This window comes from Gopherus evgoodei, chromosome 3 (assembly GCF_007399415.2).
Source record: "Gopherus evgoodei ecotype Sinaloan lineage chromosome 3, rGopEvg1_v1.p, whole genome shotgun sequence".
Lineage (NCBI taxonomy): Eukaryota > Metazoa > Chordata > Testudines > Testudinidae > Gopherus > Gopherus evgoodei.
Genome location: NC_044324.1, coordinates 144,138,473 through 144,164,716, shown reverse-complemented (window position 1 = coordinate 144,164,716; position 26,244 = coordinate 144,138,473). Strand labels below are relative to the sequence as shown.

General features: G+C 42.3%; 1 protein-coding gene across 1 annotated transcript in view; it reads left to right on the top strand.

Moving 5' to 3' along the window:
* The window catches only part of PCNX2 (pecanex 2), a 248,327-nt gene that overhangs the window by 64,708 nt on the left and 157,375 nt on the right, over window positions 1-26,244 (top strand). Inside the window, 3 exon segments of the mRNA XM_030556904.1 lie at window positions 347-500; window positions 595-627; window positions 13,747-13,918. Coding sequence (XP_030412764.1) covers window positions 347-500; window positions 595-627; window positions 13,747-13,918 — 359 coding nt within the window.

Sequence of the window (26,244 nt, the reverse complement as noted above, 5' to 3'; positions counted from 1 at the left end):
TTACTTGGTGAAATTCTATGCAGAAAGTCAGACTAGATGATCATAATGGTCTCTGCTAGCCTTAAAATCTATTCAACTATGAAATAAAATAAACAAGTTTGAATACAAGGTTTGGGTGTCATAATGAGATGTACAACTAAAGCCTTGGAATGAAGAATTATACACTAAGTCCACAAGCAGTTGATGTAGAATTTTGAGGGCAGATCCTCTGGTGGTGTAGTGTTGTAGCCAAGACAGTGCAGCGATGGCAATTTACGTCAACTGAGAATCTGTCCCTTTATCTGCTAATAGTTACATGGGTACTTCTCTCCTTTTGAAACTCCCTTTATTTATTTTATTCCTGTAGGACTGACGCTATCAAGGAGAATGTGTTGGCTGTTCTTCTAGTAGTTCTTGTCTCATTTCTTGGGTTCCTGACTCTGAACCAAGGCTTTTGTAAAGACATTTGGGTCCTCCTGTTCTGTCTTGTCATGGCTGGTTGCCAGTATTCCCTTCTAAAGGTAAGAAATAAGTATATTTCCTATCCACAAAAGCTCCTGGAATTTTTGGGGATCCAAAAACCTGTAAATATTTTTTTTCTGTTTTTGTTTTTAGAGCGTTCAGCCTGACCCTGCCTCACCAATACACGTAAGTCTCAGCAAGCAGAGCAAGTTTGCTTTTTATAGTATCACTTTTGTACTGAGAGGGAATCAGTTGGTACTGCTATGATGCTACCCAAGGTCGTCATGAGACACCACTTTACCGCTACCTGCTCTTAGTGTGCTGTCATCTCATCTGTGCCTGTTGTAGTCCAGCTCCCTGGAACCAATAACCTCTGGCAACACAAGCGCTACCTTCCAGGCCTCTGCAAACCTCACTCCCTCTCTGCAGGCTAGTGATAGGCACGCAACAACTCCTGAGTCCTCGGAGCAATTCCTGTAGCATCCAACCCCTTGTCCACCAGCCACTCACAAGAGTTACCAGATATGGTGTCCCCAGAGGGACAGTATACACACAAGAATGCTGTAAGCAGGGTGGGATGAGCGAGGCAGCTGCCCCGGGTGGAAAAATGGGGTGAAGAAATGCCAAAAAAATATATATTTAACAGGCCAAGCCCCTGTCTGCAAAAGTTTGTCTCCCAAAGCAATCTCCCAGCATCTCCAGCCAACATGACTGGGATCCCTCTTTCATGAATGCAAAAAGTGCTGTCCTTTTGCTTCCTTGGTTAAGATAAAATGGTGTCCTTTTGTCTTCTTATATCTCCCAAACATCCATTGTTTGTCCCAAGAGTCAGAATGACCCCCCATGGTTTATTCCCTGGTGTGTTGACTTCATGTTGACTTCATGTGTAAATGGGGCTTCCTTGTATTGGCTTTAGATGCTTAATTTATATGTGAACCAAGACAGATAGGGGAATATACATCCTTTTGTCTGGCAGAAACCAATGCTGCCTCGATTGAGACTCTTTCTAGGAACATATTTTCAGTATATATACACAACTTTTTTCATGGTATTTGTGCATACGTTTCACAATGACATTAATGATCAGTAAGAACCCAGCTTTTATTGAAGACCTCATGTAACATTCTGTATGATAAATACTATGAAAGCAGGGTGCGAGGTGTAATGAGGTTGTCAGATCTGCTAGGAGTTGCTGTTACAGAGCAGTGAACCCTTTGTCTGTTGGCACTGATGGGTTCTTAGTGTCATAACAGTGAAACATTTAAATAAGTAGCTCTTGTAAATATTGTTGGTTGTTTATCAAGAACCCTATTGCATGTGGCTTTTGTGGCTTCAGTACTATTTTTATTCATGATTGATTATTTGAATTCATCATTACTTTTGGGTACTCTATGTCCTAAAATATAATAAACATAAATATGTCTGAATTAGATTATTCAGAAACTCAGTCATATGGCATCTGACCAACATTTCCTCTGTTTTCCATTAACAACTGTTGGCTTTTAAAACAGCAACAATCCAGACTCATCCCTCAGTCTTCAGTCAATAGGGATTTAAAATTCATCTTCAAGACAGATCATTGATTTTTAATCTGCTATTACTGATCTTTTCCTCAAAGTCATTAAGAAAAAGTACATAATTGACTGATCAAATAGCACATGCTTCCTTATTAAATTAATCTATTCCTATCATTGTATTTCTATATAATATTCATCCTTCCTTCACAAAGTACCATAACTGGGAGAAGTATAATTGAGGTATTAGCAATGTATTGTTGTATATTGTCACTAGCAGTATGTGTATTAGGTTACATTGAGAAGAGATATGCAGGATCTGTCTTACTGCGAGTATTAGCTGCTCTGGTATTCTGAATCATATCTCCAGGGCAGTAGTACATTAGAAATACTGATTCTATGTTGGAAATGCATTGGTTTGCTGGCATCTGATTGTCCTATCTAGGAATATGTCTTCCAGAAATAACGTGCACCAGGGGAAAAGATTCAGTGCATCTATTGCTCCCAGGATAGTGAAAGAAATGGCAGTGTGATATTGGATACAGTACATTAAACAAATAAGAGATGTGTTCTGACACTTATCAGTTGGTTAGCTGTAATGTAAGGCAACCAGTACTAGGTAAGGGGCATGAGCAAAAATCAGTACAGTTGATTTCCTTATCTAGAAGCATAATGTGATGTAATATAAGGGGGCGGGGGGAAGGAGTTTGCTAACTGTTGAAGGAGGACTGAACTTTTTCTCCAAGTCAGAATATTGGGTGTACTCACTCAGGATCTGTGCCTATCCTTCAGTTTGTTGATTTTGGGCTCTCTCACCTTCTGGGAAGTCTGCAGCTAGGTAAAAGAGCACCTGCTGTTTGCAAGCTGCTCTTGGGAATGGTGTGGTGAGGGTGGGAACTACAAATCAGCTCCGTCTCCTTGATTCTTTCCCTTTTATAGTGAGTTTTAGCCTGTCATTTTGAAGACTGGAAATATAAATTTATTTTTAAATCAGGGTTCTTTGCAGTTTATAGTTGTAAATTCTACCATTGTGAACTTGAAGGATTCTTAGTTTCCTTTCCTGCATCAATCATTCCTAGAAATTTATGGAATTGCTCAGCTATTGCACATTTGCAGGCAATTCATGCCTACCTGAAAACTGGACAGTGTTGATAAACATTCGTTTACAAATCCATTTCTTGTAGTGTATGTTATTTCCAGGGACTTTAAAAGATATTCAGACCTCAGGAAAGAGCTAATTTTCAAGATGCCAAAAATAGACCATATTTGTTGGTTCGACTAACACATTTCTACACACAATAAAGTGAACAGTAATCAAATCACTTGCACATGCAAACATTGATAATGTGCACATTTGTTTTAAGAGGGGTGGTAACCAGCATAATCAAAACTTCATTATAATCACATCCTAGCCTAAATTATTTGTAGTATCAAAGACGAAATAACTAATGAAGCTTTATTGAGGCATATTTTCATACAATATCATGGCTAGAATTTTACAGTCATAGTAAAAATGTTATAACATCATCCATCATACTATACTCTACATGTCATGCAGTATTATAACAAAGTGATGATATAACTGATTCCCTCCCCAACCGTCCCACAAGCCTTGGTTTATTAAGAAGTGCCTGTAAAATATTTTTTCATAGTATCTTTTCACTCAACATTTTAAACATGAAACATGTTTATATTTAACATAAATTAAACTAGAAGATTTAATCCGTATTGCATTATGCATTATAATCACTTAAAAGTTATTAAATTTTATAAAATGAGATGTATTAATGGAGGCTTGCTGGAATTAGTTGGCATCATGAAAAATAAGACAACAAGTAGGCTTGAAAGGATACCATACTGTACTGCTTCATAATTCACATAGCTACATTAAAGTTAAAGTAGAAAGATAGCTTGATGCTAATGAGAGGATGCAGAACAGCAGGGAGATTAAAGAATGATCAATGTTATAAAGCTGAATGACAATGCAGCTGACATTTTCCAAACAAGGCTAGGGAGCAGTGGGATAATCTGGGGGTTCTTCTGGGTCCATTCTTATTCTTGGATTCTCAGACTACAGTGGCCCCTCGTGCTTTTGATCATCTATGGCTTCTAGCAGACTCCAAACATTCTTTCCAATCTCTTTCAGGCATATCTTGCAGTTGTCGGTCATGGCTTTGTCATCTTGAAACTATACTACTGTAACAGATTCTATTTAGGACTGTCCTTGAAGACAGCCCAGAGTAATAAGAAATAAAGAATAAATTTTTGACAGTGAGGATAATTAACCATTGCAACAATTTACCAAGGGTTGTGGTGGATTCTCCATCACTGACAATTTTTAATTCAAGATCGGATTTTTTTTCTAAAAGACGTGCTCTAGATATTATTTTGGGGAAGTTCTATGGCCTGGGCTATACAGGAAGTCAGACTAGATATTCACAGTGATCCCTTCTGGCCTTAGAATTTATTAATCTAGTCAGGAGATGTAGAATGCCTGTGCCTAATGTGCAAGACCAGCTCCAGGCACCAGCTGAGCAAGCTCGTGCTTGGGGTGGCAGATTCTATAGGGCGGCATTCTGGTCAAACCTCGGGCGACACGGCTACTTTTTTTTTTCTTTTTTGGTATGCCAACTCAGTAGGGCAGCCCGCGTCCTTCCCTCCCTGCCGACTGGAGCGGCCCGGAACCCTTCTGGCAGGCGGCACGGCAGTCGGGGCCACGCGGAGAGCGCCCCACTGAAGCGCTCGTCTCCCCCCCTGCTCCTGCCCCCTCCCTCTCCCCTCCACTAGACCGGGCGCACACCCTGCAGCACAGGAAGTCCTCCTGCACCCTGGCTCCAGCTGCCCTGTAGGGTTTTTTGTTTTGTTTCTTTTCCTCTGCTTTGCCAGCTGCACTGTTTTTTTGCTGCCCCCCCCCGCTTTGCCGCTCCGTCTGTGCCATGTTTTTGTCCGCCCCCTGCTTTGCCACTCCGCCCCCGCCCCCCCCTTCTTTTTTGCTTGGGGAGGCAAAAAAGCCAGAGCTGGCCCTGCTAGTGTGGAGTGTGTCACTATGAGCATATAAGGCGAGTGCTCAGATCTCTACAGTGGTTTCCTGTTCACTTCATGATGCAATTTAAGGTGTTGCTGAATAGCCTGAAAGTCCTGTATGTCCGTCCAGAGCAAATTTTTGTGGTAGATATCACAGCAGGCCTCATAGAAGCAGTCTAATGAAATCATCTGGGATCCTACTTCTGTGAACAAAAAACCGAGGTCTCAGCAGAGTAGTGTCAGATACCAAGGTGGTGGGTACATTTTAGATAGGTAGATATATATGGCTTCTGCCTTTTGAAATTTTTTCCAACTAGTTGTCTGCCAGAGTCTCAGGTTAGTGAGCTTCAGAACAGAATGTAGAGCTTATTTAATGTGATTAATGTTCAGTTTTTGTGTTTAATGTTATGTTCTTAATAGTTTTGTTATGCTTTGCTTTGGCATTTAGTTTGGAATGTTCTCTGCTTTTAGTACTTAGTTGCCTAATTCTTGCTGCTGACAGTTCTAATGCTACTTTCTGAGAGAGGGTAGGGCCTGAGTTTCACTCACCCTGCACTGGGTTAGCTCAGGCAAGTAACTCCCACCTAACACGTGCTTAGACACTTGGCTTTCATTCATAAGCCCCTTGAAGTTTCCTGCTTTGTACGTACATGTGTGTACACACACACATGCTTCCTCCCTCTCCTCCCCCCCGACTTCTTCTTCCCCTCCTCCCCATTTTGTGTGTCTTTCAGAAATAGAGCCACACAGGAGAAGAACATTACATAGAGCTGGTTGAAATTTTCCCATCAAATTTATCTTTAATTGAAAAAATGGCTTTTCAGCTAAACAAAAATAGCTGGAAAACAAATATAAAAAACAAAAACAAACCAACTATTTTTGTTGAATATTTTGTTGAAAAAATTTAAATAATAATAATCAGGCTTGGAGTTATTATTTATTTTTTGACACCCAGACTCCAAAACCTAAAAATTTCAAATAATTTCACAAAATTAATTTTAAAAAAGTGGTTTCAAATTTTTCACAGGGGAAAATAATTTGCCAACCAGCTGTACATATAACCAGGTAATCCTAGTAAAAAATTTTTTTTTTAAATCTAAAGATGTTGCAGGAGGACTCAAGGGCAGGCCAGCTTTACCAGGATGAAGTTATTTCCTTATGGTGAAATTGACCAGTACAAAGCAAGTAATATTTTGTAGATTATTCCTTAAGTTTATAATTCCCTTGTGTCAATGATAAACTGCAATCCCTGCATCCCTTTTCAATGGAAGGCTGTCTGGTCTGGGAGCATGCCCATTGTAGCCAGCTGGCATGGGGTGAGAATGTGCTTTTCTCTAATCCTTAAACCTCTGAAAAGCGTTAATGTGTCCACCTCCAGTTGTTGATACAACAGGAACTTGTTTTCTCCAGCAAGTACTGCTGTAGGAGAATTAGCAGGTATTGGATCTCTTCAAGGAACTTCTACCTCCTGTCAATTAACCACTTCCCAACCTCAAGAGTAACCTCTCAGTGTTGAGCAATCACCCTCATGTGAGGCACAGTTGACAGGCTCTCCTTCAACACTCATATCAGCAGCAATACCCCTTTCTCTGCTACTGCTTGTCCCCTATGACTGGGGAGCTTGAGTGGTCTGTCATGATCTAGGCAATATTTGCTCCTTGAGACATCAAGTGGCAAATATGTCAGGATATCACCTTAACAGATGGATGCCATAGGGTATTTCTTCCTTTTTTTGATTGTCTGGCTGCTCTCCAGGCATATGGCTATATTTTTAGGTGCCTCCTAAAAGGCACTTAAAAGCCTGGATTACTACCAGAGCAGAGGACCGTCTCTTGTTTCTCCTTTGGACATCTCCCACCATCACATCCTCATCCCTGCTGCTGCTTTTTCTTTTCTCTAACTTCCTTCTTGTCCTATCGCAAATCCACAGAGATTTCCAAGATGAACTCACAACTATTTCATATAAACAAATCCTCTTCAGATGAATGTCAGCATAATGTGAATATTTAAGGGCTGTGAATTGTCACTGATTAGAGTCAGTGAGAATATTTATTAATGTTTTTGTTGATGTTTTCCCAGCTCTAAAGTCAACAGTCAAGGTGTTACAAAATTGGGGTCCTTGTGGATACAATGCTGCTCCTAACTGTGTTCCAGTGACCCACTGCCTGATTTTAGATAATCTCTATGAGCCTGAGTTTCCCCCTCTGTGCCTCAGTTTCCTTGCCTGTAAAATGGAAAAAATAGTATTTACCCACCTTTTGTAAACTGTTTAGAGATTCTCTGATAAAGGATCTCCATAAATCCAAAATGCTATGACTACTACACGGGAAACCTCATTCCAACATATTCAATAGCAGGAGTAAAATTTAAAGAACTATACTGTAAACATATTTATGCATGATCATATATCTGTTTGGGATTGAGGGTTGTTTGGAACTAAACCTCTGGCCAGCTAGTCATAAGACTTACAGTAGTTACTGTGCTAAAGTCAAAATTTGGGTACCAAATTTCAATAGATAAAAGACAAAAATGTAGCTCAAAGCTCAAATAGTCTTTAGCTGTCAGTGCACATGGCACTGAGGAATTGTTCCTAAAATTCAATGCTTTTTAAGTGTTTTTCTTGGATGCAGTTTGTCTCTAAGGTAAATGAATAACACTCTAAAACAATAACACTCTAAAGACAACTAGAAAACACTCCTAATTTTACCATTATACCTATGTTTCTACTTTGTTTTTCATGGACATACAACTTGTTTAAGAGAAAAAGAGAGAGGGAAAATTGCAGCCTTTAGTATAATATTGAGGCCAGGACTAAATGCTAACTAGGCTTCACTTTGACTTAATTCACATTTCCTGAATCCAAGATGCAATGTAAGCACACCAGTTCCTAGTAATCTGCTGCCTTGCTAACTGAGTGATCCCAAAAGCGATTACAAGTCAGTCAATATTAATACCAAAGTATGAGCCTGGCTGAAGGCCAAAAATTATGATCACTTTGTCTCTTCTTCCAGATTAAAAAACAGATTGTGAAGAAGTGCTTTTACTAGAGAAGAGTTGCTCACTTAAATTACATTTTGCAAATACAGATGGGTTTACGGCAACATTTTATAAGGCAAACCTGAATCCTTGTCACTTTGATTTTGGCTTTTCACACTCAAGGCATCCTTTGAATTGCCAGTGTATAAAATGTTCTATTTACCCTTGAGCTTGCTGTCAGAAGAGCTGTTAATATTTTCTTTAAATATCTGCTGGTATTTTCTCCATCTCTCACCCCACAGAAATGTTTCGGAACCAGCTTGAATCGTGTAAATGAAAGACATTTAATTTGTTCTAAATATACGGGGTTATTTACCCTCCACTGCAGCATTCCTATCAGAGATTGGCATTTAGGGCATCACTTGATGGGGGATGCTACCTCAGGCAGCAGCACATTAGTGTATGGTCAAATGACTCACGTTGATGAAAAAATAGAATAATATTGGTGATATGGTACATTTTACGTAGTCCTTTTCGTCTCAAAGAATCCCACAAGCCATGAGTTTGATCCAACTATCCTTACACGGGCAAAACTACTATGATACTTCAGTACACAAACAGGAATTGCTTCACTCACTGCTGAAATCGAGCCATTCCTGGGGAGGAAAGCTGCAGCTGTTTACCATCATAGTGTCACTATACAATGATTAAGGGCAGGAAGAAGAATACTATAGTGACTGAAACGGCACAGGGAATTAAAGCAAAATATAGTTACCCAAGTTGGAACTGAGATAGGAAACAAAGATTAACACACTTACTCTTGCAAAATATGCATTGGGATCTCTCATAACAGAGAGTGGGCAGCGCCTCACTTTTAAGCTTCCTCAGAAAACACCTCCAAAAGCACAGTGCCACTCAGCAGCACCATAAGGCATATGTTTAAAATTGGTTTTGAGAAAAGAGGTCCCACCTATTAAATCACCCATACCATCAGTCACTTCCTGGAGAAATCTGCGTTTTCCTTTGAGGTCTCTCATCCAAGTGCTGACATGACTTAGCTTGTGAGATATGATGAGCTTTCAACCCAAATGAGGTGGCATTAGTTCAGCTCTCAGTGAAGTGCTTTTTAAAAAAAACAAAAACAAAGAATGATTGATTGAAGAAAAAAAAAAGACCAAGACCAGCTGAGCTGAATCAGAACTGTAATTATAGGAGTTCATTTAAAAAGCAAAGGTAGGACATTCTGGGTAACAAAACATAATGTGTTTTTTCCCAGACTACATTGGAGATTAATGTAAGGATACAGTGAAAGGAATCAGGATTTTAATTTTTATAAGGCCTGAGGAAAGACCTTGGTATTGAAAGAGCTGTCAGGAAGCCCCTTATGAAAATGTACAGTATTTTAGTGATGGACAAACCACATTCCGATACAAGAAAAGAATAGACTCAGCTATCTTCTGGGTGATAAACTGAATTATTTAAATGTCGGAAAATACTTTTTAAAAAAAAAAAGAGTTTTCATTTTTGTGTTCTCTGTGCAGTTCCAAATAGTTATGGGGGAGGGGAAGTAGTGGGTCCCTCTATGTCAAGTGGCTTGCTTTAATTTAAACAGTAGTGAGAAGTAAGGGGACCATAAGATAGAAGTGAGATGGCCCATTAATAAGGGGCCTATTTCCCTACAAGCCCCCCCAGTAATTTAAATACTGATTAGGTGGATTGCAAGAGAGTTTTTAAAGGTATTTCTAGCCTGACTAAAAGCAAGGACATTCAGAAAATGTTGGGTGTGCCTGCCCTTAGAATTTCCATCACAGTTGCTTGGCCCCACAGTGTTTAGAGCATGTGGAAATAGCCACACGTCTGTAGTGTAACTGACCACACTGCAGGATGTCACTGTGTGTGATGAACACCTGTCCCTTAGATGTCTGGTAGGGTGCTCTGTCTACTGTGAGCTCAGAGGCAAGCACTGTCAGTGCTTCAAGCATTAGGCTCCACAGGTTTCCTGCCCAACCCTCAGCTTGCGGTCCTAGTTCTCAGGCTCATGTTCCCCAGCCTTCCCTCTGCAGCCAGCTCCCAGAGTGCTGCCTTCAGCGCAGCTCCAATCCCCTCTGACTTAGACACTTCAATTTAATGTCCTCTAAGAATTATGGCGCCTCAACTGGCTGGTTGTTAAACTGGGCAAGGCAGTGCCTTTTGCTGGCTAGATCAGGGTTTCTCAAACAGGGGTCGCAGCTTGTGTAGGGAAAGCCTCTGGCGGGCTGGGCGGTGTATTTATCTGCCCCGTCCGCAAGTCTGGCCAATCGCGGCTCCCACTGGCCCAGTGCAGTGATCCAGTACCTCCCTCCAGCTCAGCCTTGGTGAGGGGAAACTACCCAGTAATGAGCCAGCTAGGTTGTAACAGTATTATGCAGAGGCAGTTTTAAAAATGTTTCCTTTTAGCTTTTGATCATTAGGTAAAATTTGACTAGTAGAGTCTGCCCAAAACACCCAATCCTGTTAGCTGGTGTTGATCCTTCAGAGTAAGAGTTGATTGAGTTCTGCCAAATCTATCAGATAGGTGGCTTGTTATTGCTGTCAAGGTATCAGTGACTCTCTCTCTTGAGAAGATCTAGGGTCTGAGCTGAGCAATCTTGAGGTTGGACTCCCAGGACAAAACTTTAACTAAGCTGTGAATTTATTAACAAAGAAATAAGACATGAAAGCAGGCTGTGCAAGGCATCATCTCAGTTGGTGATCGTGGCAATGCCCATTGCAATAATATAGGAAATAGATTCCCATTAAGGATTTGGCTAATGGTAAAAATAAATGTTGAAGGGTGCCCACTGTAAACACTTCTGTATATTACTTAGAATACAGGTGGCAGGAACCTCTGATTTACAGACAGATTCCTGATTCTCATGTATGTTTGCAAGATTAGGTAAAAATAAAAAAATAAATATGAAGCTATCTTCTGAGTGGGTCATATCAGCTAATACTCTAACTGGACAGAGGCAGCGAGAGCTTTGCAGCTGGGTGAGCCAGACCAATGGGAGTTTGCCTACCAACTTCACTGTAGAAGTGTCACTACCTTTTGCTTTTTTCTGATGCTTTTGACGATCTCTCTCACTCTCTTCTCCCTTCCTCTCCCCCCCAGTCGCCTCATCAAGTAGCAACTCTTCCTTTGCCTGAAGAGCTAGCAGCAGGGGGAATTGAGATGAGTGACCATTCCAGGTGCACTTCTTCCCCTCCCTCTTCCTGCTCATAGGCTGCCCCACCCACAGCTTTGAATCAAGGATTGTTTCAGTTGGAGGGGACAGAGGGCTAAATCCAAAAGAGATTTAGCTGCCTAACTGAAACTTGAGGTGCTTAAGTTGAAAATTTAAATCTTCAAAACCTAACTTCCCTAGGTGCCTATGGTTCCACTGATAAAGTCCACATGGCACTTATATTTCTGCATGTGCACTGTCATCTAAGTCCCAGGCATCTAACTCATGCTTAAGCTATAGTGGAATCCTCAAACTAGGCATTGCTCTGCTTATCTCACCAATTTGATTTGGTAGGCATTTGTAGGGGTCTCTTTCCAGATCAGGCCTGTCACAAAACCATGTAGGTGGTGATGCTCCTGCTCCCCCTGTAATCTTTAGCCCAGTGGCTACAGCAGCATCAGGCAGAGGGGGAATTTGAACCTGGGTAACCCACATGCTGGGTGAGTACTGTAACCACTGGGTTAAAGGTTATCAGGGTACCACCACCAACTTCTCCTCCTCCATTGTTTTGTGTGAGAAATTACTTAGATACCTAACTCCAGGAGAGGGTTCATGGCTGTAAATCCTGAGCAGAGGGAGGTGCCTAACTCCATTTGAGAGGTGAGACCCAGAGCCTCCCTTGGGTACAGCAAATCGGGAAGACCGGAAGGCCCTGCGCTTTGGAGGCCCCTGCACTTCCATAAAACCATGAGGAAGCATGTAGGGAGGTGAAGCAGGAGGCGGCTGGACAAGCAGGGGGAGGAGGTGAGTGGCAGGTGGAAGGGGGTGAGGAGGTGGGCAGGCAGATGGTGAGGAGGAGAGCAGGAGGTGGGGGTGAGGAGGCGAGCAGTGGCCACCAGCAGCCCCCCTACCAGAACCTCTCCCTTCCCCAGCGCCTCCTGCTCGCTGGCAGGTCCTGCCGATCAGTATCTCCCTCTTGCTCTCAGCGCCTACCGTTTTTGTGGCATCAGGGAGTACTGGGGGGAAGTGGAGAGGAGCAATTCCTTTCAGAGGGGTCTCCCATTGGTTAGCTTAGTCAGTTTTTGTTGATCCCATTCTTAGATACTTAACTCTCTCCATGCATTGTATAGGGAATTTGGGAACTTAAATTGGTGCTGTAGACTTTATTAGGTGGCAGGGTGACTAAAAGTAAGGCATTGCAATGTTGAATCTAAGTCTTTTTTCTGGGTCTATCCCAGAAAGTCTGGAAGTGGTTGGAGTCCCTTCCTGTCTTCTCAAATGTAGGAATATGGCCCAGCAGGGGCAGCAGTACTAGGATTCCTGGTGCAGAGCCAAAACAACATTAAAGTAGGGAACTAGCTGTAATTGTGGCAATAGAGAGCGAAACAGAGGCAGAGGAGAAGTGGAAACCACTCCATCAGAGGTGAAAGAGAACCATATTTGAACTCAAGGGTTAATCTTCCCTTGTACCATCCCTACCCTTTCTGAATTGGAGAGGATGAGCTGGAAGGTGTTCTCTGAGCTGGAACTGCTTGTTCTGACAAACTGTGTATTAATTTTGTAAAATGACCAGGCATCTACCAATGGCATTTAAATCAAGACCTTTAAACTCATTTCACTTGAAATCTACAATAAGACACATCACACACAAAATTTTCTAACGGAGGAAGGTTGAAGCTTTATACCTGTTGAAGCTTTATGCCTGTGAGAGCCCCAAACTCCTTTTATACGTTGTTAGCAGCAAATTAAAGAGCAAGATTCAGCTAGATCTAGGTTTTTCTCAGAGTATGGTAATGACTTCTGTACAATTCTGTATTATTTTTAAAAGGTCTGAAAGAGCAGATTTTCAAAGGCACAAATGGCAGATTAGACTCTTCCTGTTGGTATGCATACTTCCACCTTTTCATGTTCTCTGTATGTTTAAATATCTCCTGTCTGTGTTCCATTCTATGCATAAGAAGAAGTGGGCTGTAGCCCACGAAAGCTTATGCTGAAATAAATTTGTTAGTCTCTAAGGTGCCACGAGTACTCCTGTTCTTTTTGCGGATACAGACTAACATGGCTGCTACTCTCAAAAATGGCAGATAGGCACCCTGCTCTGTAATTGCCATTTGTGCCTTTGAAAATCTACTCAGAAGTGGATAAAATCACTTTTTATCTACTATTAGTAGAACAAACAATTTAGGGGAAGTGTAAAGGTGGTATCAATTACAGAAACACTGAGGGAATCCGGGCTTAGGTGATTTAGGCATGTGAAAACATTGGAAAAATATAGAGGAAACAGGATGTTAAAATTAGAAGTGGAGAGTAAGAGTAGAGTTGGAAGTCCCAAAACTAGAATAATGGGTGTCAAACAAAAGGAATTGACTAGTTGTGGAGTTTGAGGAACTGCTTCAAGACCGAATAGAATGGAGAAGAAGGACTCGAAGAACTGACCCCGTATGGATGAAACTAAGACAAAAAGAAGAGCAGGAATATGGTATAGAAAATACTTACTGCCTGGTCTCTGCCCCCTATCAGTTTTATGCAGTGCTTAGCCACTGTCATGGATATAAAGAGGAAGATGAAGTGCAACATTAAGAAATATTTTATTTGTTTGTCTTTTCCAGGGACACAATCAAATCATAATGTACAGCAGACCAGTATATTTTTGTATCTTGTGTGGCCTTATTTTGCTGCTAGATGCTGGATCTAAAGACAAAAATCCTTCGATTTACACAGTATATGGCCTGAAGCTCTTTTCTCCTGGATTTCTCCAATCAGCCAGAGACCATATAATAGGTGAGTTGATACTTCGCCTGTGAATGTAAAAATGAGCTAACCATTAGGTGGAGAGCCTGCATTTTCCCATGTTGACAATCAAATTAATGTTATGGAGTAGTGTCTTTGTCTCCTTCGCTCATCTAAAGGTTAAACTTGTAGAAAAACTTTGAAGAAGTCAGCATGCAGATATAATGGCGCAGGGCATCCATCACTCACCCTAAAATCAGTTCTTAAAACAAGAAGGGTTATATCTATAGTCTCTGTAGAAAACTAACAGTCACTGATATTAGAAAAAGACATCTGGGAATGCAGTTATACCTTGTATGGTAGTCATGTACACAAAGACATCACATCACAGCTCAGCCACCTTCCCCACTCTGCTGCTCTGGGGAAGTCACACCTGCTATACCGCATTGTGTCTGGGCACCTCGTTACTGGTAAAATATTTGCAATCTGATGATGCTTAGGACAAGAGCAACAAATATAGATTTAAATTTTCATCGTGAGTCAAACAATGATGAAGGGGAAAACATTATAACAATTACTAGTATAATTAAGGATATAAACAGTAAGGGTGACATAATTTAAGGTAGAGAGAAGAAATGGGATGAAACTGAAAAAGAAACAAAAACAAACAAAAAAAACTTAGGCTTAATATTGGGAAAACTTCCTGACACTGAGATGGATTGGCTGTAGAACAGTCTCCCCAAGGAAGTGGTGGAAGCCCAGTTGTTTAAGACATTTAAAACAAGAGAAAACAAAGTATTAGAGTGAGCAAGCTTGTGGCATGGACTAGATGACCTAATAGGACTTTTCCATCTGTGATCGCTATATCTATGTGTAGCTGCAGCTAAAGTTTGCTTATGCTATTTTTAGGATGGACTTATGGCATTGTACATGTCTTTGTTGGCTTCCATTTCCCCTCACCACAGACTAGGGGGAAACAAAGACCTGCATCACTTATTTTCATTAGTTTTGTTTGCTCTGATTACAGTTTCTTCTTACATCTTATTTTATCTGCCTGTCAAAAGTGAACAATAAAAACTCTGATACATAATTCATCAAGAATCCTAAATGACTCCAGGGATAAGATAAATGGAAAAACTATAGCAACGGCTATAGAATGAGCGAGCTTATAAATGTGCTAATTTTGGCTGACCTTAGAGACGTCATAGAGCAGAGTCTTGAAGCAGACTGGAAAAGAGGGAGGGAGGTGGAGAGGGATTACAAACTCATATTGGCATTTGGAACCTATCAAAAATAGAAGCCAGCTGCCTTAAGCATCTCACCCTCTTGTTTTCTAGCTGTGAAAGCAGGTAATTCTTGGTATTACAGTGTCCCATTCATTATCATCATTCCACCATGTTTCTGGGATGCCTATTATATCAATATTCTCATTTAATACCAGGCACTCAAGTTCGCCCATCTCAATATTTAAACTTCTAGCATTTGTATACAAACACTTTTAAAAATAGTCACTTTTTAGTTGTCTGCCTTCATGTGATGTGACTGAATGGGACTCTTTTTTCATTTGACTGTTTCTCTTCAGTTCCTACCTGTACTTTATCAAATTCTATCCTCTCTTTACTAGGATATTGAGAATCTTCATTAATAGATCCCCTCTCTGTGGGATGTCTCTGTCTGAATTATGTGCTCCTTTGCGCCTTTTGGCTTTCCACCAGCCCTTAGTTTAAAAACTCCTTTCTGACCTTTTTAATTTTACGTGCCAGCAATCTGGTTCTGTTTTGGTTTAGGTGAAGCTCATCCTTCCTGTTTAGGCTCCTCTTTTCCCAAAAGATTCCTCAATTCCTAATAAACCTATCACAAATTCCTAGGCCAAAAGTAGTACTGCTTGTTTGCAGTATGCTTTAACAGATAACACCAGGTAAGTGGGTGGTGGCAATTTTTGTATTTTGCCATTTCCTTTTTCAATTCTAAAAGAAGAAGTTTTTATAGAATCTTTTCCTGGTTCTTCAATACAACATTCAAATGTCTCACTCACACTGAAAAGATGCCCTGCAAAAAGCAGCAGCAGCAGCAGCAGTAATGGCCCACAGATATATCTGGTACTGGGAAAAATCAAGGACTAGATTTTCTGTTAGTAATGCTCAGCACCCACAACCTGGGTCAGATTTCAGTCGTACTCAACTCCCATTTAGGTACTTAGGTGAAGTGGCTGGATTTTCTCAAGTGGTCAGCACCTACTAGCTTCCCTGGTTCTCAATTCAGATTGATTAGGTTCAATACTGAATGGCAAATAAATCTTTATTGGCATGATTGGTAGTTCAGGGGCTTGCTAATGAGACATGGATCCTATGTCACTAGTTCAAATCCAGCACAGGGCAGTAGTTACCAAAGTTTGCCAGCATCTGATGTATGGTGTTCAATGATGTATGTCAAGTGATTTGCTGATCTCACTCATAAGAACTACCACATATTGAATACATAACCACTTACATTAACAAACATGCTTTTAGCATTTATTGGCTGAAATAGGCTCAGTTCTGCACTTTTTATTTATGTTAATCTCCCAATGAGGTCAACTGAAATAAGGAATTCAAGATTGAATCCAATGAAGAAACTGATATAAAGGCGTGATCCTACAGCCATTTAAGTAGATAGCAAAACTGGCATTGATTTATTGTTGATCGTCTCCTAAATGGATTGCCTGCTAAGGCATAGACCAGTTTAAAACACATTGTATATGTAATGATGTTATGCATCTAACAAGTTTCTACTGAATTGAGTTTGTTTCACAATCTAGTAATAAACCTTTTACAGTAATTCACTGTGCAGCTTCAGAATGACCAGTTTCTTAGTCAGTCTTCCAAGTGCAAAAATTTTGGTTGATTTTCTTCATATATACTATATTAATATTCATAGTTATCAGAAATAAGACAGAAATAACACAGTACCTCTGGAAAACTTGTTTTATATTCTATGTCCCTTAGACAACAGTTCATTGATTTCTCAATATCCAACTCCAAAACACTTAAATATAATATACTTTGCTTGTAATTTATTATACTATGCCTTATTTTTCAGTTCATGCTGTTCCTATAAAGGGATCTCTACACCATGGGTGAAATCCTAGATCCATTAAAGTTAATGGCAAAACTTCCATTGTCATCAGTAGGGCCAGGAGTTCACCCCATATTATTAGCACAGTCTAGAATACTGAAAACAGAAATACTTGAATATCTTCACCATTTAAAGGAACTGTTTAAGTCCAGACAGCTCCAGCAGGCTGGCAGGACAATATGTAACCACTCACAAGACCTACATTTGAATCTACACTCAGAATTCTTCATGTGGTGAAAGAATGGATTTGCTACCTCTTGAGGGTACAAAGTTTACCAACTTGAAGAATCCAGAAGCTTGATATGATAATGTTATGTGTTCTTAACAGCAAGAGGTTGTCCAAATCTTTGACCATGAGGAAATATTACAACATAGCTGTTGCTGTACGGAGGGAAGATTGCATTATAAAGGAAGAAAATGGTGGGCAGGACTGCAGGGGTTAAGTCAATGCCCTGCATTCTCACTCAGGCAAGCCTTAGCCCTTAAACCATGAAATAAAAGAAATGAGAAATTTTGGTCAGACTATGGGTGAGAAAGAGCCAGAAATGATGCTTTAGGCCAGGGGTTCTCAAACTGGGGGTCGGGACTCTCAAGGGATTGCGAGATTATTACATGGAGAGTCGCTAGCTGTCAGCCTCCACCCCAAACCCTGCTTTGCATCCAGCATTTATAATGATGTTAAATATATTTAAAAGTGTTTTTAATTTATAATGGGGTTCGCACTCAGAGGCTTGCTATCTGAAAGGGGTCACCAGTACAAAAGTTTGAGAACCGCTGCTTTAGGCACTACTAAAATAAGTAAAGTTACAACAATTGCCTGCTTTCATGGCTAGAAAACAAGAAGAGGGTGAGATGCTTAAGGCAGCTGGCTTCTATTTTTTATAAGTTCCAAATTCCAATATGAGTTTGTGATCTCTCTCCAGTTCCCTCTTACATACAAAATATTGGGAATGACAAAGTAGCTTGTGCTGGTGGAGGAGTGGCGCTATATGTGAAAGAAAGCATAGAGTCAAATATAATACAAATCTTAAATGAATCAAACTGTACCATAGACTCTGTATGGATAGAAATTCCATGCTTGAATAATAGGAGCATAGCAGTAGGAATATGCTACCAACAACCTGACCAGGGTGGTGACTATGAAATGCTGTGGGAGATGAGAGATGCTATACAAATAGACAACTCAATAATAATAGTGGATTTCAGCTATCCCCATATTGACTGGGTATATGCCACTTCAAGACAGTTACAGAAATAAAGTTTCTGGACACCATTAATGACTGCTTTTTGGAGCAGCTAATTCTGGAACCCAGAAGTGGAAAGGCAATTCCTGATTTAGTCCTAAGTGGAGCACAGGATATGGTAAAAGAGAGGTGAATATAGCTGAACCACTCAGTAGTAGCAACCATAGTATAATTAAATTTAACATCCTTGGAGGGGGAAAATACCAAAAAAACAAACAAAAAAAAAAACAACAAAAAACCTCACTACAGTAACATTAAACTTCATAAAGGGGAACTACACAAAAATGAAGAAACAAGTTAAACAGAAATTAAAAGGAACAGCCAGAAGAATGAAATGCCTGCAAGTTGCAGGGAAACTTTTAAAAAACACCACAATAGAGGCTCACATTAAATATCCCAAATTATAAATAATAGTAAGGACCAAAAGAAGTCACCATGGCTAAACAGAGTAAAACAAGTGACTAGAGGCATAAAGGCATCCTTTAAAAATTGGAAGTCAAATCCTACTGAGGAAAATAGAAAGGAACATAAACTCTGGCAAGTGAAGTGTAAAAGTGTAATTAGGCAGGTCGAAAAAGAATTTGAAGAGCAATTAGAAAAAGAAGCAAAAACTAACAGCATTTTTTTAAAAGTGCGTCAGAAGCAGGAAACAATCAGTGAGGCCGCTGGATGATAAAGGTGATAAAGGAGCACTCAAGGAAGACAAAGCCATTGTGGAGAAACTAAATGAATTCTTTGCACCTGTTGTCACTTCAGAAGATGTGAGGGAAATTCCTACACCTGAGCCATTCTTTTAGGTGACCAATCCTGAGGAACTGTACCAAATTGAAATTTCAATAGAAGAGATTTTGGAACAAACTGATAAATAAAATAGTAGTAAATCACCAGAAACAGATGGTATTCACCCAAGAGTTCTGAAGGAACTCAAATGTGAAATTGCAGAACTACAAACTGTGAGATGTAACCTATCACTTAAATCAGTTTCTGTACCAGATGACTGGAGGATAGCTAATGTGCTGCCAATTTTTAAAAAGGTGATCCTGGCAATTACAGACCAGGAAGCCTAACTTCAGTACCAGGCAAATTGATTGAAACTATAGTGAATAACAGAATTATCAGACATAGATGAACATAATTTGTTTTGGAAGAGTCAACAAGGCTTTGTAAAGGGGAAATCATGTCTCACCAATCTATTAGAATTCTTTGAGGGGGTCACAAACATGTGGACATGAGTGATCAGGTGGATATAGTGTACTTGACAAGGTCCCTCACCAAAGGCTCTTAAGCAAACTGAGCAATGATGGGATAAGAGGGAATGTCATTTCATGGATCTGAAATTGAGTAAAAGACAGGAAACAAAAGGCAGCAATAAAAGGTCAGTTTTCAGAATAGAGAAAGTTAGATAGCAGTGTCCCCCAGGGATCTGCATTGGGAGCAAAGCTGTTCAAGGTATACAAAAATGATCTGGAAAAAGGAGTAAACAGTGAGGTGGCAAAGTTTGCAGATGATACAAAGTTACTCAAGATAGTAAAGTCCAATGCAGACTGCGAAGAGTTACAAAGGGATCTCACAACACTATGTGACTGCGCAACTAAATGGCAGATGAAATTCACCAGTGATAAATACAAAATAATGCATATTGGAAAACAATCTCAACTATACATACAAAGTGATGAGGAGTTAATTAGCTATTAGCACTCCAGAAAGGGATCTTGGAGTGATTGTAGATAGTTCTCTAAAAACATCCACTGTGCAGTAGCAGTCTAAAAAGCTGAAAATGTTAGGAACCATTAGGAAAAAACTTTAGGGAGAAAAACATTAGGGAGAAAACTTGTTCACCTTGGCCTCCAATGGTAGAACAAGAAGCAATGGACTTAAACTGCAGCAAGGGAGATTTAGGTTGGAAATTAGGAAAAAGTTCCTAACTGTCAGGGTAGTTAAACACTGGAATAGATTGCCTAGGGAAGTTGTGGAATTTCCATCGCTGGAGATATTTAAGAGTAGGTTAGATAAATGTCTATCAGGGATGGTCTAGACAGTATTTGGTCCTGCCATGAGGGCAGGGGAATGGACTCGATGACCTCTCGAGGTCCCTTCCAGTCCTAGAGTCTATGAGTCTATGAGGAAAGGGATAGATGAGAGGATAGTAAATATCATAATACTTCTATATAAATCCATGGTATGCCCACACATTGAATACTGTATGCAGGTCTGGTCACCCCATCTCAAAAAAGATATATTAGAAAGCCAACAAAAAAATAAGGGGTGTGGAACAGCTTCCATGTGAGGAGAGATTAAAAAAACTGGGACTGTTCAGCTTAGAAAAGAGATGACTATGGAGTGATATGATAGAGGTCTATAAAATCATGACTGGTGTGGAGAAAGTGAATAAGGAAGTGTTATTTACTTCTTTTCATGACACAAGAAGCAGGGGTCACCCAATTAAATTATCAGGCAGCAAGTTTAAAACACACAAAAGGAAGTACTTCTTCACACTATGTACAGTCAACCTGTGGAACTTGTTGCTAGGGGATGTTGTGAAAGCCAAAACTATAACTGGATTTTAAAAAGAATTAGATAAATTCATGGAGGATAGATCCATCAATGACTATTAGCCAAGATTGTCAAGGATGCAACCCTATGGTCTGGGTGCTCCTAAGCCTCTGACTGCCAGATGCTGGGAGTGGATGACCAGAGGTGGGTCACTGGATGATTGCCCTGTTTTGTTCATTTCCTTTGAAGTATCTGGCATTGGCCTCTGTCAGAAGACAGCATACTTTGCTAGATGGACCATTGGTCTCCCCATATGTCCATTATGATGATGTTATAGCAAATCATCTTTTATCTATGCCTGTTACCTCTAGCAATAACTAAGCTTCTCTGGGGGGTGTGGGGAGGCCTTCCTGAATGTTCTCTTCAGCTCCCTTTCTAAGAAAAGATTATTCTTTTGAGTAGTTGAATGGATGTGAACAAAGTAGGTGTGCATGCACCGCGTGCACGCCAGCCGGAAGATTTTCCCCTAGCAGCGTCCGTATGGTCGGCCCTGGCGCCTTCTGGAGTGGTGCCACTACGGCGCCCTATAAAGGGGCCCTCCCACCTTCCACCCCCTCAGTTCCTTCTTACCGCCGGTGACGGCTAGCTGGAACTTTGCTTGCTGATAGCAACTTTAGCAGTGTCCAAAAAACCTTGTGTATATAGTTAGTCTATCTAGATTAGTTGTACATAGTTCTTGCTGTTGGGTGTTCCCCCCACACCTACTTGTTGCCCCGCTGGGGCATGCCCGGGTCTGCCGGGTTTAAAAAACTCTGCAAGGACTGCGGAAAGCTCATGCCAAAGAGTGACCTGCACTCTTCTTGTCTGCAGTGCCTCAGGGAGAGCCACCAAAGGGACTGATGCACTATTTGCAGGGGCTTCCGTCCCAGAACTCTCAAAGACAGAGCACAAAGACTTAGAGTTCTTCTGATGGAGACTGCTTTGCAGCCACCTTCGGACTCGGAGCCGGCTGATGTGGTGCCCAGCACGTCATCGTCTGTGCTGAGCGCCCCGGCACCGGCATCAGGACTTAGGGCCCAGCCCAAATCCTCTAAAACCCAGCACCAGAGGGAGTCGGGTCATAAGAAGTTGGCCTCTGTGCAGCACCGCTTGCCCTCCCCAGTGCCCGCTAAGAAGGAGGGGAGGGAGGTATTGCCCCTCCAGGACCTCCACAGGCCGACACCGTCCGCTGGTACAAGTGGACAGGCTGGGCTACAGCTCCCAGCTGCTCTGTTGACTCCCGCACTGGAGAGAGGGCAGTCGAGTCCGGAGCAACCATCATCCCCGGGCCTTAGTGGAGACGTGCGTCCCCCCTCGACGCCGGAGGCATTCAAGGCAGCCTCAGATCTGCTGAGACTCCCGGTACCGGCCTCCCCACATCGTGGCAGGGAGTTGCCGACCATAGCTCGTCCCCCAGTACAGTCTAGGGGCAACCTGGCTATGCTGTCGCCTCCCTCTCCGTCCCGCGCTACTTGGGTGGCACCGGACCAGAGAGACAGCTCCGCACCGCTCCCCAGCGACGATGGGTGCCACTCCCCCAACGTCCTCTTATTCAGAGACCTCAGACTCAGAGGCGGACTCCTATCGCTCCAGCCGGTCGCAGAGCAGATCGACTTCGGGGGTGAGCCACCAGCAGCACCCACCTCAGTGGCAGCAGCAATGGCAACTGCCCTCTCAGTGGCTGTTTTGGCCCCCCTGGGCCTACCACCAGTCGGTGGGCCAGGCGTTTGGTTCTCGCTCCAGGTTGGCCTCGGTCTCCTCGACATCGATTGCCCCAGTGCAGTTGCCTCCTCCACCGTCGCCGGGCAGGGGTATGCCACATTTAAGTTCAGCACCCCCTAGCCAGGCATCGGCACTGGCGGCGACCACGGTTCATGCTCAACAGGTGCCGCTAGACACGCCAAGCCGTTCATTGGTGACCCCGGTACCGGTCGCGGTATCACATTTGGAACCGACAGTGGCCTCGCAACCTTGGTACCGTGTGCTGCTGGACCCCGAAGGGCTGGGAGCGCCAGAGGACGGGCCGATCCAAGTGATTTCCTCCTCTTCTTCCCTGGGTGAGACGTTCGCGGGCACGGGCACGGCACCGGCCCTGGAAGACGCTAGGGTCCTTCAGCAACTGCTCAGGTGAGCGGCTCAGAGCCTTGCAATCCAGGCTGAGGAAATTGAGGTGGACATAGATCTGGTAGTGGACATCCTGGCTCCATCGGGACCATCCAGGGTGGCCCTACTGTTGATCAAGACCATAGAGGACACGTCGTGCACCTTATGGCAAACGCCAGCCTCATTGACTCCTACTGCCAAAAAAACAGAGAAGCATTATTTTGTGCCCTCGAAGGAGCATGAGCATTTGTACACCCACCCTTCCCTGGACTCCCTGGTGGTAGACGCGGCCACCCAAAGGGAGCGTCGGGGGTTTCAAGGGTCGACGCCAAAGAACAGGGACTCCAAAAAGCTCGACCTCTTTGGTAGAAAGGTGTACTCCACGGCAGGCATTCAATTATGAATAGCCAACCAGCAGGCTGCTGTAAGTCAATATGGCCATAACACATGTTCGGCCATGTCGAAGTTTACCGAGCTCCTTCTCCAGGATTCAAGGGCAGAGTTTTTGGCCTTGGTGGAGGAGGGAAAGCTCATCTCCCGAGCCTCCCTTCAGGCTGCCCTAGACTTGGCCTCACGCTCCATGGCAACAGGTCTGGTCATGAGGTGGGGAGCCTGGCTCCAGGTCTTGGGTCTCCCCTATGAGGTCCAGCAGACTATCCAGGACATCGCCTTTTAAGAGCAGATGCTGTTTTCGAACAAAACGGATAAGCGTCTGCATAGTCTAAAGGACTCAAGGGCTACGCTTCACTCGCTAGGCCTGCATACCCCGGCAACCCAACATAGGCAGTTTAGGCCACAAGCAGTCTCGTGCCCTTACCAGCCTCAGAATCATCCAGAGGTTGGGCGCAGACGAGGCAGGAACGGGCGGAGGCGCCACCAGCACCACGCCTCCAGCCAGGCATCTGGCCAACCGAGGCTGTTGTTGGGGCATAGGCCCCCTATTTGATGGTATGGTTGATGACGGCCTATCAATCAGGACTACGGATCCTTCTTTCCCTGCCTTTTGGTCACATCTGTCTCCCTTCTACCATGCCTGGTCCTGAATCACTTCAGACAGTTGAGTGTTTCGCACGGTAGAGAGGGGATATTCTATCCAGTTCTCCTCCCTCCTGCCCCACCAGCCCCGCTCCCCGTCCCTCTTCAGGGACCCCTCTCACGAGCAACTTCTAATTCAGGAAGTGCGGTTCCTCCTCGTAGCAGGGGCAGTGGAGGAAGTTCCTCAGGAGCTCAGGGAAAAAGGCTTCTACTCCCGGTATTTTCTAATACCGAAGGCAAAAGGGGGCCTCAGACCCATCCTGGACTTACGGCGGCTGAACAAGTTTGTGAAAAAGCTCAGGTTCCGCATGGTCTTCCTGTCTTCGATCATTCCCTCCTTGGATCCAGGAGATTGGTATGCCGCCCTCGACTTAAAGGATGCATATTTGCCATAATCCCCCGACACCATCGATACTTCAGGTTTGTCATAGCCGACGCCCATCTGCACTTCACAGTGCTCCCGTTTGGCCTGTCGTCAGCACCAAGCGGCTTCAGTACCCAATGACTGGAAGTTAGCTAATGTAACGCTGATATTTAAAAAAGGCTCTAGAGGTGATCCTGGCAATTACAGACCGGTAAGTCTAATGTCAGTACCGGGCAAATTAGTCGAAACAATAGTTAAGAATAAAATTGTCAGACACATAGAAATACATAAATTGTTGAACAACAGTTAACATGGTTTCTGTAAAGGGAAATCGTGTCTTACTAATCTATTAGAGTTCTTTGAAGGGGTCAACAAATGTGGACAAGGGGGATCCAGTGGACATAGTGTACTTAGATTTCCAGAAAGCCTTTGACAAGGTCCCTCACCAAAGGCTCTTACGTATATTAAGCTGTCATGGGATAAAAGGGAAGGTACTTTCATGGATTGAGAACTGGTTAAAATACAGGGAACAAAGGGTAGGAATTAATGGTAAATTCTCAGACTGGAGAGAGGTAACTAGTGGTGTTACCTAGGTTGGTTACACCAACCTAGGACCAATCCTATTCAATTTATTCATAAATGATCTGGAGAAAGGTGTAAATAGTGAGGTGGCAAAGTTTGCAGATGATACTAAACCACTCAAGATAGTTAAGATCAAAGCAGATTGTGAAGAACTTCAAAAAGATCTCACAAAACTAAGTGATTGGGCAACAAAATGGCAAATGAAATTTAATGTGGATAAATGTAAAGTAGTGCACATTGGGAAAAAATAACTCCAAATATACATACAATATGATGGGGGCTTATTTAGCTACAACGAGTCAGGAAAAAGATCTTGGCGTCGTCATGGATAGTTCTCTGAAGATGTCCACGCAGTGCGCAGAGGCTATCAAAAAAGCGAACAGGATGTTAGGAATCATTAAAAAGGGGATAGAGAATAAGACAGAGAATATCTTATTGCCCTTGTATAAATCCATGGTACACCCACATCTCGAATACTGTGTACAGATGTGGTCTCCTCACCTCAAAAAAGATATTCTAGCACTAGAAAAGGTTCAGAAAAAGGTAACTAAAATGATTAGGGGTTTGGAGAGGGTCCCGTACAGGGAAAGATTAAAGAGGCTAGGTCTCTTCAGCTTGGAAAAGAGGAGACTAAGGGGGAATATGATAGAGGTATATAAAATCATGAGTGATGTAGAGAAAGTGGATAAGGAAAAGTTATTTACTTATTCCCATAATACAAGTGACCCTGCCAGCAGGTAGGGGATCTTGGGGGACAACTACTGCACTGTTCGGGTGCAAAATAAACTTTATTAAGAAAATGCAAAAACAGGGAAAATTCAGTAGTGAGGGGTATAGGGTTTGTTAAGGTAGACAATTGGGGAGGGGGTTATTTTAGTAAATAGTATATAGGGGGTTTCAATAGTGGGGTACAATACAGTGGGGTACAATACAGTTGGTAACCAATTAACACTGAAGTATAAATGTAACAGGTAGCTAACAATTTCTATGTAAAGAGTGTGTCACAGCAGCATATAACCAACTAATAGTTATGGATAAAATGTGTTAAATAACCAACAACTCTAGGTAAAAATGTGTCACAGTGGTGTAAATGTAAGATGTGAGGTGTTTCAGAGAGAAAAAGGATAACCAATGGGGTTTTATGCTAGACTTCAGTAATACAGTTGAGGTTTGGCAGCAGTAGGAGTGGGGTGAACACGTGGGGGAAGGGATTAAAAGAAAGAGAGAGAGAGAGAGAGAGAGAGAGAGGCAGTGGTAGAGGAATGAGGTTGGGGGATGGGGGAAGAGGAGACGTGATGGAGCAGAGACCAAAGGCAGAGTCACTGCGGAGGGAGATTTAAACTCAGGGAGACACAGAGAGCAGACAGCCTGCAAGTTTAAACAGCAGAGAGACTGCAACGAGT